The sequence below is a fragment of the Carassius gibelio genome, chromosome B2 (genome assembly GCF_023724105.1).
Source record: "Carassius gibelio isolate Cgi1373 ecotype wild population from Czech Republic chromosome B2, carGib1.2-hapl.c, whole genome shotgun sequence".
NCBI classification, from domain to species: domain Eukaryota; kingdom Metazoa; phylum Chordata; class Actinopteri; order Cypriniformes; family Cyprinidae; genus Carassius; species Carassius gibelio.
Genome location: NC_068397.1, coordinates 3,880,215 through 3,895,404, shown reverse-complemented (window position 1 = coordinate 3,895,404; position 15,190 = coordinate 3,880,215). Strand labels below are relative to the sequence as shown.

Here is a 15,190-nt window from a genome sequence, read left to right as displayed (position 1 = left end):
CAGTATAAAACAGACCTTGCAGGTCAATTTTTGTTCTTTTTTTAAATGCTAGGAATTCAAATGATTTTATTTATTCATTTACTAAATGTGCATAATTTTAACTAGGGCTGCAAAAAGGTAGAACGAGTTCAAGAGTAAAATAAATAAATAAAAATGTTTTGTTTAAAAAAGCTAAATAATAGAAAGCTAATTATCTGATGATCTGAACATCGGATAAAGCCAGGTTTAAAACTCTTGCTTTAGTTTGTGCTAATAAACTTCAGCTGAGCTCGTTACAGACATTATTTGGAGAAACTTTGACCCACATCCCAAGTCCTTTTCTGTTTTAATTCCCATCCAGACTGGAAGGCAGACTGCTAAGATCATAAATGTATAGCATATCTGCTATAAACTAATTATAATCTCATTATAAACCTCTAGCCAGATGGAGAAGTAGTTACCAAGAAGATGAGTGTGACCTTAACATCATCAAAATATATGTTTACTCCAGAGGGTTTATGTAAAACATGTTTCACCAAAAGAAAATAAGTGGAAACACCATGCACTTTTTGAAATACAAGGCATTCTGGACACATAATTAATATAATACCACGGTATTACCATCCGATGCCATTTCTGTAGCATAGCATGTTTTTTAAACGAATGATTCATTTCTTCTGCAGGATACATTCACTGTATATATCCAGCCTTATATTATTAGCCAGTCTATCTGTTTCTAACAGAGCATATGTCTGCATCTCAGTGTGAATATGTGTGTGTTTGTGCATGTAAGTAGGGCATCTGGGCTCTTCTGACTATAACAGGATGTAGCAAAGCATCAAAACACCGCCTGCCAGATTTATTTTGGACTCTGCGGTTCACTCCTCACTCGAAAACCACATAAAACCACCCACAGGCTTTCACCCTTGACAGTCATCGTAGGATATCTTCACGAGCTGAGTGGACTGATAATGTGTCACGCTGCTTTATCAGGGTTAAAGTTCACTACTTCTGATTTCATACAGAGTCCTGCAATATTGAGCACAGAGGTGACTGTATACAAGGTTCATTATCGGCCAATGATTGATGGTTTGACTCGGCAAATAAACACAGCAGACATATGAGACTGTGTTACAGAAACAGCTTATCATCAATAGATACAACACAGTACGGTACAGTATACAGTTAGCTAAACCTGCACATGACAATGAACAAGATTACTATAAAAAGATCACGTGTTTAGCAGAGCTTTCCACATTTTTGACATCAGAAAGTTTCACATAAATTGTTGATAACACTTTATTACATTCATTTATCTCGACAGCAACAACGACATTTTTGTGAAATCAAATGTTTACTAAAGCAGTAGATCACGAGGTAGAAGATTTCACAGCTGACAGCAAAGATGCAAAGATTGTGAGAAGCAAATCGCATCATGTATGTGCACATCAAATTAGCTACGATTGAGACACATTCGAAAGGTTGTCCAGTGGGTTTCAGGCTTTCTTCATCATTACATTCAATATCATTATGGGAACTGGTGCGTTTTATTCCAAACGCTCCAGTCGGTTCATAATAACGTAAACCATACGTCTGGCATGCTTCACATTAGTTGATTTCTAATACATCATCTGTGTGCAAAGCTTTCAGTGATGAATTCAAGGACTTGACCTAGCAAAGCATTCCTGATATTTCAATGATTATCAGTCCAAGAAGCTTTTTCAATAAATAAAACCATCCCTCAAAAAAGGGATCCATTTTTCTCATTTTAAATAAATCACCCGAGACAGAAACGAACGGGTCCTGGGAAGATTCTTTGTGCCGTTGGAAAAACAAAAGGACACGGTTTGATCCGTGTCACATACGGCTCAAAGTGACTCTTCGGTAAAACTAGCCAGAATCCAAAACCAAAGTCTGTCATATATATTAATATCGGCATTTCTTAAAATGTAAACAAAGTCCTAAACACAATTCAGAACATTCATCTTCTCAAACATACCATCTATAGGTAGCTATCATTAGGAAACGGCCATTGTTTTTCCAGTTTCACTGATATTAATCGTCTTTTGGGATTGTGTCAACGTCAACAAGTGTGCAACTCCGAAACGTCCCCAGCTACTTCAATAAAGGCAATGTTTGACTGAAGAATATGATTAGTCGATGCTAACTTTAAACAACATGACCTTAACACTTTTGAGACATGCACCAAATGGCATTTACAATCATTCTGGCCGGAATCAATAAGATCATAAATGGCTTTCATTAGCGGCTGCTGACATCAGTAATTGAACTTTGTAACCTTTGCGACGCCCAAACTTGGGTCCCTGACATCTCTGAGGAGCAAGGAATGTTTTTTGGATATCTTTGGCAAGATTAAAGATTATAGAAGATTGTTTGTCTTTTCACCACGCTGAGATTTCCCAATCAAACGCTCCTTGGTCTTTGGTGGACGGCATTAATGGTGAGCAGTACATAAAGCAGAAAGAATAGCAGTCTCATGAACACAATTCCCTGAGATCATGTGTAGAAGGACGTATCCTTCGCAGTGTCCTCCTGTGTTAGGACAAGCACAATCACCAACAAACAAAGTTTTTTGAAAATATAAAAATGGAAACACAATTGGTCATTTCTTCAACGGATCTATCCTCATGGTCTGAGGAAGTGCTGAAGGGATGACAATCTCAAGTCTGGTTCTCTTCAGAAGCCGGTGTTGGAGAGCTACGATGCTGGAGAACAAACAGCCAAGCGGTTGAAGGGAAAAGGAGATGAGGAGGTCAGATATGGCGGCCGGTGAGGAAGTAGAGGGGACGGTCCTCGCTGCAGTTGGCCGTCTGAAACTCGTCCCGCAGACGAAACTGCCACTCGTCCTCCAGCTCCAGACGCACAATAGTCTGACGCAGAGAGCTGCGGTCCTGACAGATCACACACAGCGTGGCGCCTGCAAGACCAGCCACAGAAATGAGCTTGAGTTCAATCTCCTCACAGGAGCACAATGTGCTGTCACTGTTCTGATGAACTCTTATATTCAATGTGTATGTGGAGCCGAGCTTACACTGTGTCCTGAGCATTTAGAGACTTGATTGAGCTATTTTAGTTATAAAAACAAGCTTTTCTGTTTGAGATGATAGAAATGGGAAAGTTTGGGATCGGTGAGATTCCTTTTATTTAGAAAGGATTCATTAAACTGATTAAAAAGATATCATATGTGATCCTGAAGCAGAAAACCAGTCTCAAGTCTCTGGAGTATATTTGTAGCAATAGCTAAAAAAACACTGTGTGGGTCAGAATTATCGATTTTTCTTTCATGCCAAAAATCATTAGGATATTAAGTGAAGATCATATTCCATGAAGATATTTTGTACATTTCCTACTGTAAATATATTAAAACGTAATTTTTGATTAGTAATATGCATTGCTAAGAACTTCATTTGAACAACTTTTAAAGTGATTTTTCTCAATATTTAGATTTTTTTGCTTCCTCAGATTCCAGATTTTCAAATAGTTGTATCTTGGCTTAATATTGTCTGATCATAACAAACCATACCTCAATGAAAAGATTATTTATTCAGCTTTCATATGATGTATACATCTCAGTTGAGAAAAATGTATACTTAAGACTGGTTTTGTGGTCCAGGGTCAATTATCAGCGTGTAAGAATGATTTCTGAATGATCGGTAATGATGCAGAAAATACAGCTTTGCATCACAGGAATAAATTACATTTTAAATTATATTCAAATAGAAAACAGCTATATAAAATTGTAATAATATTATAGATTTTTGTTCAAATAAACGCGGCCTTGGTAAGCTGAAAAAAACTTGAAAAAAACCTGACTGACTCCAAACCTTTTGAACTTTTTGACAGTGTGAGTGTATTTTAGATTATTTTTTCTTCACATTCCAGCTGTAAGGGACCCGGCCTCACCTTTGAGGAAGTTGAATTTCTTCAGGAGGCTTGAAACGACGAAGGAGTCACACAAGTAGAGCAGCAGTCCGCCGAACATCACGCCTTGATGATCCACGTTCACCGAGTGCGGCCGGGAGCTCATGTAACACGTCTGAATCTGGACACACAATAAACCATCAATACTGTGTCTCTCAAGTAATACTTTTCATTTTCTGACTGTCGATGCTTATTCAATAATAGCTAGCTGTTGTTTTATGTAAAGAGCTGCATGAACATTCTTCAAAAGCTCTCCTTTTGTGCTCAAGAAAAACACATACGTAAGAGGTTTGGTGAGTAAACAATCGAAACATTGATTTTGAGTGAACTATCTCTTGATTTGTGAGACTTGTCATGTATTTGCACCTGTGGGCCGAGGTTGAGGTAGCTGTCTATGGAGAGCACGGGGTTAGCGCTGTTACAGACGGCCAGAGGAAAGAGCCGGTGGCTGCAGGACTGAAGAAACTTCTCCAGCAGGAACTGAGCCGGCGCAGACAGAAGTGTGTGTTCAGTGTCCGGAGCGCACACGTACTGAGACGCACACACACGCACCGGGGTCTCCAACCTCTGCGGCACAAAACACACAGTCTTACAATTACACTCCTTCTTTACAAACTGTCAGAACATTTTCACAGTCCCAGAAATCTGTCAAATCCAAAAAATATCGGATCTAATATAATGCAATCATTTTAATGTCCCGATTTGCTGCTAAAGAAACATTTCTGATTATTTTCTATGTTTAAAACGGTTTTTGTGGAAACTGATATTTTTTTTTTTTTTTTTGCAAAGTACAAAAAAAGCAGCATTTATTTCAAATATTTTTATTTTGCATTTTTTTTGCAACAACATAAAAGTATTTACTGTCACTTTTGATTTAATTTAGTGCATCCTTGTTGAATAAAATTATACTTTTCTTGAATTAAACCTTACTGACAGCAAACCTTTGAATGGTATTATAACTCTCCTCATTTTATTGATTAATATATCGATATTAAATTATAGAAATTGCACAAATTCCACAGACATGATAGAAAGCTTTTAAAATGCATGATATCCAGCATCAATATGATTGCACAGCGCCCACTAGTGAATGTATACAATAACTGCAGTCACCATTAGCGTCATGCTAACAAGCTAATATTAGCGTCTGGATGTAATGAAGCATTTTGAAGCAGGCCTTTCTGAAGCTCACCATGAGTTTGGGCTTGATGAGGAAGTCTTTATGTCCTCCGATGGGGATGTGTTTCTTCATGACGCTCAAGTGATTGAACCGACAGAGCAGGAGACCGCTGCTGTTTGCCCTCAGGTTAAAGTCCACCTCTTCACATGTGAACCTACACACACACACACACACACATTCAGACTGTTACTGGTGCATCACTAATGACTTTAAAGTCTAGTACTCTAAACTACATGTGCAAAACTCACCGGTTGAGGTCGTACTGGACGTTCTGGGTGAGGTCGACGTTCAGCATGATGAGGTCGTGCAGGTGACAGCGAGAGAAAGGGCTTGTGGGTGCTCGAGAAGACAAAGCACTGCTCCATTTGCGCAGGCCACACATGGCATACAGAGGGATCTTAGGAGTGGCCTCCATGTGCTGCAGGACGCTCTTCAGTGACACGTTCATCACCTCGCTGAGAGAGACACACAGAATCCAGAGATGTTAGACAACGACACTCCAACAAATCTGAACACGGATCCATGTATCATTACATGCCTGTTGCCCTCGGGTCCAGGCTGGTGGGCGCTCCACAGGACGCAGGAGTCGTCCATCATCACGATGAAGGGCCACACGTCCTGTCGTTTGACGCCCTGCTCCTCTTGTCTGTTCCTCTCCAGCTCCAGGTTGTGATAGGACAGTTCCTTGATCATGAATCGAGCCGCTCCTGAAACACCACATCAACACACTCGGTCACAACAAGAGCAACTACGAAAGCTCGTGTCCACCACTGAATAACAACAACAACAACAAAAAATATCGCAACTTCGCAAATTCGTTTTTTTTTCTCGCAATTGTGGGATAAGCTTGCTATCCTGAGTTTTCAATATACTCATTACTTTCTCACAGTTGAGTTACAAAGTCTGACTCTGATGAAAAAAGTCACTTTAAAGTCAATTTACAAGTTTATATCTCACAATTATGAGAAAAGAAGTCAAAATTGCAGAATATACCGTAATATACTCAACAACTGCTAGAAAAGAGTCAGAATTGTGTTTATATCACGCAGTTCTGACTTAATATAACTTGCAATTGCGAGTTTTTTATATCATGCAATTATTAGTTTTTTTTGTCCTGCAATTGCAGTTCATATCTCGCACTTACTAACTTTATTACTTCCAGTTGCGAATTTATATCACGCAAATCAATTTTTTTTATTTTGTTTTAACCAATTGCGGAAACATTATGGATGCAATAAAAATACAAAAAACAACAATTACTGTCATGCAGTGGCTGATGACAAACGTGCATTTTTAAAATAGTATACTATTTTATCTAATTCAGCACAATTACAGTATTTCATTTACTTCTTAAAAGTACTATCATTTGCTAAAAGTAAATTTAGGCAACAATCTTTATTATTATTTCTGGAACAATCTAAACGCCTGCTGTTAGAGAAACAGCATTAGAATAGCATTAGAGTTGTTTCGGTCACAGTAATGAACACACAGTCTTCTTCTTCATCATCACTCACCCACTCCGGAGTTGTTGAACATGGCGGGGAGCACCAGGAGGATGTGGTTGGGCCAGTACTTCCTGTAGAGAGGCATTTCATATTGCTTGACCACCAGAATGTGCAGGTGCTGGGCTCCCTCCGTGGCGTGGTAGATGTTGAGCAGGCCGTGCTCCTGGCGGCCCGTGGTAGGGGTGAAGATGGGACTCTTCAGCGTGCCAGACTCCTGAGTCAGCAGACAGAGCACCACGGTCACTTTCAGACATTTGATTATTCTGTATTTTGTACAGTTCAACTACTTTAAAATATTGAACTGTATGTCAAATATTTTATATTGTATGTATATATTTTTGTTGTATTATATAGAATGCAAATATTTTATATTTATATTTTTTATATTTTTATATATTTTTTATATTTTTATACAAAATCAATTTGTATATTTTGTGTATTTGAACTATTTTTCATATTTTATTAAAAAAAGATTTTTGCACATTTTGTGTATTTTGTGTACTCTTTTTTTTTAAAATACTTAACTTTTTAAATATTCTGTATATTTTGTGCATTTTAAATACGTAGTCTGTATCTTTTACCTTTTGTCCATTGCTATGCATCAAAATACTATGTATTTTGTACATTTGTTTGTATATTTCATGTTTTACACATATTTTTTGCATATTTGGTGTATTTTATCTGTGTATTATTTTTTACATTTCTGAATTTTGTTTTTTACTTTTTTTGGTAAATTGAGCAAACTGTGCATTTGACAGATATTCTGTACTTTTTAATATTATTTTATACATGTATTTAAAATACACATTTTTTCTGTATTTTTATATATTTTATTTTATCTTATATATATATATAATGCAATCAATTCTAAATATTTTTGTATATTTTGTGTATGTTTAAGACAACTTGTGCAATAAGACCAGAAAACAGAATGTAAAAAACAGCAACCAACAGGACTTTTTGCATTGCTCAGGTATCCATGTGCGCCTGACATCAGGATATTTCTTTATCTTTTTTACTTTGACAGACGTTTAAAGTCATTCAGTGATTGTTATTAATAAGCGTGTCGCTCACCTTGTCTGAGATCAGCGGGAGCCGCATGCTCTCTAGATGACTGCCCTGCTGGCTGAACACGAAGTGAGGCTCTTTGGCTTTAGGAATAATAAAGTGCAGCTGGACTTCCTCTCCCAGCATGGAGGAGCAGAACGTGAAGGCATGGAAGGTGCATTCGGACAGCTAGAATCACACACACACACACACACACACAGAACATCTTACAGCAGCCATATACCCGTCTAGACATGCTATCACATATGTTTGAGGTGTTTTGTAATAATGTCATTTAAATATGTCACTAAGTGTTAATGCATCACACATGTCCTCACCTGAGCGGCAGGAGCAGGCTCGCTGTAATGGTGGCACTGCTCACAGCGGTGAAATGCATTGTGGGCCGCAAACAGGCTGAGTCTGACAGACACTGTGTTTCTCTTCGCCAGCTCCCCTTCTGCCTCCAGCCTTTCTGTTTTAACCCCTGTGTTTCATGCGAGGATGCAAAACGGCACATAAGCATACCTGCTATTTTCATGGGCATGTAGGCACACCATAATAAAAGTAAGTAAGTAAAATGTATTAAATAGCACATAGGAGTCACAAAGTGCTTTACAGTAAAAAATAATTGAGAACAAATTAAATACCAGCTGTACAAATACTACAAAATTCAATAACAGCCAAACCATATTGTTCATTAAAAGTGTTTTTAAAAAAAGAATGTTAAGAGAGCAGTTTACTACCATTCAGTGTCTTTGGCATCCTGTCTGCATACACTGGACTCGTGTATCTGAACTTGGGGTCACGGGGGTAGAGGTCAAAGGGCAGTTTGCGGATGTCCTCCACGTCAGGCCACTGCGGTCCACTGGCAGGGGCAGCCTTGGATTTGTCTTGCACATCTAGAGATTGAATTTGAGGGTCATTAAAACAGGTGAAGGGAAGAGCATCGTGTGGAGTAATGTGAAAGCACTCTCTCACCTTCCTCCAGCTCTTCTTCATCATACACGTCCACCTCCTGCAGGCGGATCAGCATACGGAACAGGATTCGCAGGAACTGCAGATACGCACCTGTTTTTCCAACCTTAAACAAAAAAAGAAAGGAAATGAGACACTGGATGCTTGGTGGCGAACAAATAGCATGAGACATAGGTCACTGTGGCTCTGAAACAGACATTGGGTATCTTTGTATACTTTAACTATTTATTATTATTTCAATACTTAATGTTTCAAATACTTTGGAATACTAAAATCTTTTTGTATGCTTTGGTAATTCTTTTTTTTTTTTTTTACATTTCAACTACTTTTAAATATTGAACTGTATGTAAAATATTTTATATTGTATGTATATATTTGTATTGTATCATATAGAATGCAAAAGTTTTATTTTTCATTAAATTTTTATATAAAATCCATTTGTATACTTTAAGAATTTTAACTGCGTATTTTGTGTATTTGAAATATTTTTCATATTTAATAAAAAAAATTGTGTATCTTACTGGTTTTAACAAATTTTTCAAATACTTAACCTAACATACTTTTTTATACTTTGTGCATTTTAACTATGTATTCTGTATCTTTTAACTATCCCTTTGAATATATATATATATTTTTTTTGGAGTTTTTTATCCATTGCATGAACTTTGTGTTTTGTACATGTGTTTGTACATTAAGTTTTTACAAATATATTTTTTTGAATATTTTGAGTATTTTATCTGTGTATTCTTTTTAACTTTTCTAAAAAAAAGTAACTTTTTAAAATATTTTGAGCATTTTAATTGTATTATGTACATTTAAAAAAAAAAATTTAAAAAAATTTGTGTGTGTAAACTATGCATTTAAAACATATGCTGTACTTTTTTGTTTTATTTTAGACGTTGTATTTAAAATATGCATTTTTTCAGTATTTGTATATATTCAATCTCAGAAAAAAATAAAAAATACAATTCATTCTAAATATTTGTGTATATTTTGTGTATTTTAAATGTGTATTTCATATTGTTTTTGTCTATTTAATAAAAAAAAAAAATGTCCACCTGTATTTTGATGAGTGTATAGTCGACACACACACCGCACCAGCAGTGATGTCACTGAGATACTCCTCACCTGTGGTGGTCCGCTCAGCAGCAGTCTTCTGGGATGGGGCACAGCCGGCCCGTCATAGTCGGCGTGGTGCTGCCTGGCTGTGGTCCACTGGCGGTAGTACAGGGACATCTCCACCCCTCCGAGAGCGTGAGGAACCGGCGGTCTGAGCGGGCTGCTCCAGGACACATCCGCGTGAGGCAGCAGAGACGCCGAGCTGGGCTGACCCAGCGCCTCAGGGGCCAGCAGGGCGTACGCCGCCCGGGACAGCACCGCCGTCCGGGGGAACACCTGTGCCCGGCTGCATTCACGTGGGGCCTGAGTGGACTGGCTCGGCCGCTGAGCTCCCGGAGAGGAGGAAGAGGAGGAGGAGGAGGCAGAGGAGAACGAGGACGTGGCAGAAGAGCTGGGAGCCTGGGAGTCACACTCCTGTTTGAAGCCACCCGGAGACGAGCAAGAGTTGATTAGATTTCGGCTGCTGGACGACTCGCTGTGCGAGGACGCTTTGTCCAGTACACCCGAAGAACTGACGCCGTTTTCTGTGGTGGAGCCTGAAAGAGAACGAGGAAGAGAACGAAGAGTCCTTCACTGGGGTGCTTCTTAAATTAGTGAGGGTGCTCTAACTATATATATATGTATATAATATATAGCTTAGTTCATCACAATCTCACAAAGATACGCTATTTTCATTAACGTTCTCTACGCTGCACAGAGAGTCTCGTCTACGTTTTGTCATAATGAGATGATTCATGGAGAACACAGTTTGAGCAGTGAGCTGATTCTGACTCAAGAAATCAACAGATATGTCTGTGATTAGCTACTTTTCTCAACGCTGCAGAAACACGTTGAAACAGAGATTGATTTCTGGACAGATTGGCAGATCTGCAATAGAAAGCATTAATGCATCTTTAAGTGAGGGTGCTTTCGATGGCGTTTGAGCCTGGTTCCTCACCGGAGGTCCTGGTGGCAGCGCTGGCATTGCTGGGGGGTCTCTCCAGATCCATCTGGAGCTCGTCGTGGTCTGCTGTTTCTCCCGGGATCCTCTCCTCATCTGTCGGTCTCTCTTCTCTGCCCGCTGGCGTTTTCGTCTCAGGTATGACTCTGCGTGTCACGTACGAGCAGGCCAAACCCACTTCCTGTTCCAGTGCAGTACGCGTCAGGTAGCTGGAGTCGATCAGCCGCAGGTCACAGTACTTCAGCGACCTGCGTAAACATCACACGCAAACACACTCTTCATGTGTCCCTCAGAAACTCAGAAAAACTGATTTTATTTGATCTTTTGGATGGTGCATAGTCTTTCAAAAAGATGAACATGAACTGTATTGAAATAATGCCACTGGAGAGTTAAAACAAAATATGAACAGGGGGAAGATTTTCGAGCTGTAGCTGTAACAACTGTAGTAACCGCCAGGAGGTGCTCTTTTTAACTAAATAAAGAGGAAACCAAAAGACTGAAAGTCACTGAGCAGCATTTATTTATTTATCAAGGCCATCATATGATCATGTAATGTCAGATAATTAACTTACGTCCTGTATTGAAATATAGTGTAAGCCTGAAGATTTCATCTTTAACTTCAGGTTTGATTTCTAGAAGAGGTTTGTCATTTAAGGCAATACATTATTATTATTATTATTATTAGATCTAAAAATAAATAATACTTTCACACTAACAGAAAAAATATTAATATTTGTAGTTAACAAATATTCGTTTTAATTTATTTTAAACACATTTAATGAATAAATAAAAATGAAATCATTTCAATTAAAATATAAAAATAATAAATATATGTATATACTCCACTGTTGAAATTGCTCACCAAGGTTGCATTTATTTGAACAAATATACAGTAAAAATAATAATATTGCGAAATATTATAACAACTTAAAGTAATTTTTTTTCTATTTGAATACAAATTATATATATATATATATATATATATATATATATATATATATATATATATATATATATATATATATATATATATATAAAATAAATAAAAAAAGATGCCATGTTTCTATACATTTTTAGACAAAACAATACCAATGTTTAAACTTTAGAAAAGTTTTCAAATCAATATTTGCTGAAATAAGCCTAATTTTCAATCACCACGAATGAAAACATTTGTTATTTTGACCATATGTCATTCTCTCAGTGATTATTATACAAAGAACAACATCACATGCAGTACCTTGGGAAGGTCTCTCCGAGAGGATCTTTTCCTGTGAGGATGACGATGCACGGGAGTCCTTCCAGATCTTCATAGGTGTGTGGAACCCATTCTTCGTTCTTACAGCCCTTCCAAGCCTGAAATGCACAGATGGTTTATTCCAGGCTTCTTCTGGTGGTTTTAAGCAGCCCATATTCTCGAGGGGATGTGGTTCTTACCCGCAGACGTGCACAGAAGTGAACCGGCAGACTGATCTCAGCAGCAGGGCTCCCCAGCAGCACGGCGAAGCGGTACTGAAGACCCAGCTTGTCCCGAGCCTCCTCCAAACGCTCCTGTGCCAGCCGTGCCAGCTGCAGAGAGGGCACACGCACCAGCAGCATGTGTCCGCACCCGTGTCTGCTGCGGCCCGGGACACTCAGCAGATCCTCCACCATGGCCAGGGTCTGAGGGGTCACGTGATCCCGCAGCGACGGGGCCGCTGTGAGGGCCATCAGGGCTTCTGTGTACTGCTGTATCAACAGATAGCTGCGGATCACCATGCTGTGCAAATGTGGATGCCTGAAATAAAACACAAAGAGAGATATAAATGGAAAGAGACGGCACATGCATATAGTTTATAATGCACAAACGCTGCCAATATAGACATGGATCTGAGACAGGGAGTTAACTAAAACAAAAACAAACAAAAAAATCTTATTTTAATAGGTTGCATAAAGGTTTACTTTAGCGAGTGCTAATCACTATTAACTAGCTGCTCATTAGCATGCACATGACTCACATACTGCTGTTTATAAAGCACATATTAATGCATGACCATATAGTAGATTCCTCAACTCATCCCAATACCTGAACATAACTACACAACAACTTATTTACTTACAACACATAAGCAGCTACTTAGGAGTTTATTCAGGGAAAAATATGCGTTCTAGAGTATAAACCATTTGTTGAAATATATCTTGATTTTATTTTGATTTATTCCATGTACTATAATAACTCAAAAACGACTATAGATATATTCAGAAATATAAAGAAATATGACAAAAATATGAATGACAAAAATTATAATAAAAACAAAAGACAAAAACTAAAATAATATACCATTTATAGAAAAATAACAGTGGTCTGAGAATAACTTAAAGTATGTAATTATGTATTTACAATGGAAAAGCAGTTCAAAAGGAAGGTTATTTGCTTTAAATCCTCAGTTTTAAGTATTCTTAAAAGTTCTTGTATTTTTGAAATTAGTTTTTAAAGAGGTACAAGTACAAGAAGTAAGATAAAACATACTTCAACCATCAATACAAAACATGCAAAAACACATGTGAAGTGTGTGTGTTTGTGTCTGTGTGTGTCTGTGTGTGTGTGTGTGTGTGTGTGTGTGTCTGTGTCTGTGTGTGTATGTGTCTGTGTGTGTGTGTGTGTGCATCTGTGTGTGTGTGTGTGTGTGTGCATCTGTGTCTGTGTGTGTATGTGTCTGTGTGTGTGTGTGTGCATCTGTGTGTGTGTGTGTGTGTGTGTGCATCTGTGTCTGTGTGTGTATGTGTCTGTGTGTGTGTGTGTGTGTGTCTGTGTGTGTATGTGTGTGTATGTGTCTGTGTGTGTGTGTGTGTGTGTGTGTGTGTGTGTGTGTGTGTGTGTGTGTGTGTGTGCGTCTGTGTGTGTGTGTGTGTGTGTGTGTGTGCGTCTGTGTGTGTGCGGTGTGTGCGTGTGCGTGTGTGTGTGTGTGTGTGCGTGCGTGTCTGTGTGTGTGTGTGTGTGTGTGTGTGTGTGTGTGTGTGTGTGTGTCTGTGTGTGTGTCTGTGTGTGTGTGTGTGTGTGTGTGTGTGTGTGTGTGTGTGTGTGTGACAATTGTGCTGAGAATGTTTATAGAGAGAGAAATTAAAGGGAGAGACAGAGAGAAATAATTAAAGTTGATTGTGAGTGAACGTGTATCTGGGCCTGACCTCTCCAGCAGGGTTTTGACCATCCGCTCAAAAGCGTGGTCACATCTGAGGATGGGGCTGGCGACCCCCCACTGCAGCGAGCTGCTGTAGTCCTTCAGCCCGAAGTAGACCAGGTCCTTCGGAGACGCCTCGGCCTGCTGTCACATGAACACAGAAGAAAAACAACATCCATCTAACCTCTCTGAGCAAAGCACAGCGTTGTCCCTTTTACCTCTTTTATTCTTGCATGCAAATGCTTTTAAACACATCTAGGTCACTATACAATAATCCAGATTCTTTTATGTCGGATTAATATGAATCTCTGTCACTAATATCATACCGCAAGTGTGTTAGAAATGTGATTGCTTTACAGATCGTGTGAATTCTGATTGAAACCGCTGCAGTAAAGATTTTTTAATAGTTACAAACTTCCTGGACACTGAGCCACAGAGCACAGAATGTGCTGGAAAGACTAATCCCAGAGAAGAAAGCAATCATTAATGGCTACTCTCCACTGCAAAAACACCTAAAATAGTAAACCAAAAAACTTAAACTATCTAACATTAAACAAATATGAGACCCATGATCAAACTACAAAAAAGGAACATGAGAAAAACTTCAAGATAATCTTAAATTAAATTGCATATGGTCAAATGTTGCCTTTAGACAGTTTGCCGCTAAATTAGTGCATGAAATGTGTTTATATACTAAAATGTTTTTGAAAGAAGTCTCACCAAGTCCACATTAATTACTTAAAAATAAAAAAAGTAAAAAAGTAATATCTGAAACTGGTTTCTATTGTAAAATATATTAAAATGTAATTTATTCTAGTGATACAAAGCTGAATTTTCTAATCTGCTGATTATTATCAATGTTGGAAACAGATGTTCTGATTCATATTTTTGTGAAAACTGTTTTCAGGATTATTAACGAACAGAAAGTTCGAAAGAACTGCATTTATCTGAAACAGAAATATCGTTGACATTATAAATGTCTTATAATCAGATCAATTTAATGCATCTCTGCTGAATAAAAGCATGCATTTACATACTATTGACCTCAACACTTCAAGCAGAAGTGTGCACACATACTGCTTGTCACTCATCTCATTTCAGTCTCATCTGTCCTCCTTAAATTCCTTCCCAGTTGTTGTTGGGGTCAGTGACACTCACCAGGTCGTCAGTGCTGGGCCAGTGCACTTCGTTCTGGGTGCTGATGCGTGACTGACGGCTCTGCAGGGTGAACGGGAAGCAGCTGACCTGCAGAACCAGCAAGTTTATTGCTTCCAGAACCTCGGGACAGTTCACCACGCGGTCGGCCAATCCCTGCAACTCCCCGTGACACACCGACCCTGACAGAGCG

At 38.5% G+C, this 15,190-nt stretch overlaps 1 protein-coding gene across 4 annotated transcripts in view; it reads right to left on the bottom strand.

The window, feature by feature from the left end:
* Positions 1-1,106: 1,106 nt before the first annotated feature.
* Positions 1,107-15,190, bottom strand: part of LOC127950965 (GREB1-like protein) — a 52,170-nt gene continuing 38,086 nt past the window's right edge. For 3 of the 4 annotated variants that reach the window (XM_052548439.1, XM_052548438.1, XM_052548440.1), the window contains 17 exons: positions 15,001-15,190; positions 13,850-13,986; positions 12,122-12,461; positions 11,925-12,040; positions 10,685-10,935; positions 9,757-10,283; positions 8,632-8,734; positions 8,397-8,552; positions 7,992-8,137; positions 7,681-7,842; positions 6,616-6,820; positions 5,636-5,808; positions 5,350-5,552; positions 5,114-5,255; positions 4,288-4,488; positions 3,904-4,042; positions 1,107-2,917 (listed from right to left, as the gene is read on the bottom strand). In XM_052548439.1, the coding sequence (XP_052404399.1) occupies positions 2,754-2,917; positions 3,904-4,042; positions 4,288-4,488; positions 5,114-5,255; positions 5,350-5,552; positions 5,636-5,808; positions 6,616-6,820; positions 7,681-7,842; positions 7,992-8,137; positions 8,397-8,552; positions 8,632-8,734; positions 9,757-10,283; positions 10,685-10,935; positions 11,925-12,040; positions 12,122-12,461; positions 13,850-13,986; positions 15,001-15,190 (3,355 nt within the window). In that variant the 3' untranslated portion in view covers positions 1,107-2,753. The remainder of the gene's footprint in view (positions 2,918-3,903; positions 4,043-4,287; positions 4,489-5,113; positions 5,256-5,349; positions 5,553-5,635; positions 5,809-6,615; positions 6,821-7,680; positions 7,843-7,991; positions 8,138-8,396; positions 8,553-8,631; positions 8,735-9,756; positions 10,284-10,684; positions 10,936-11,924; positions 12,041-12,121; positions 12,462-13,849; positions 13,987-15,000) is intronic. The other variant, XM_052548441.1, reaches the window with a different exon arrangement.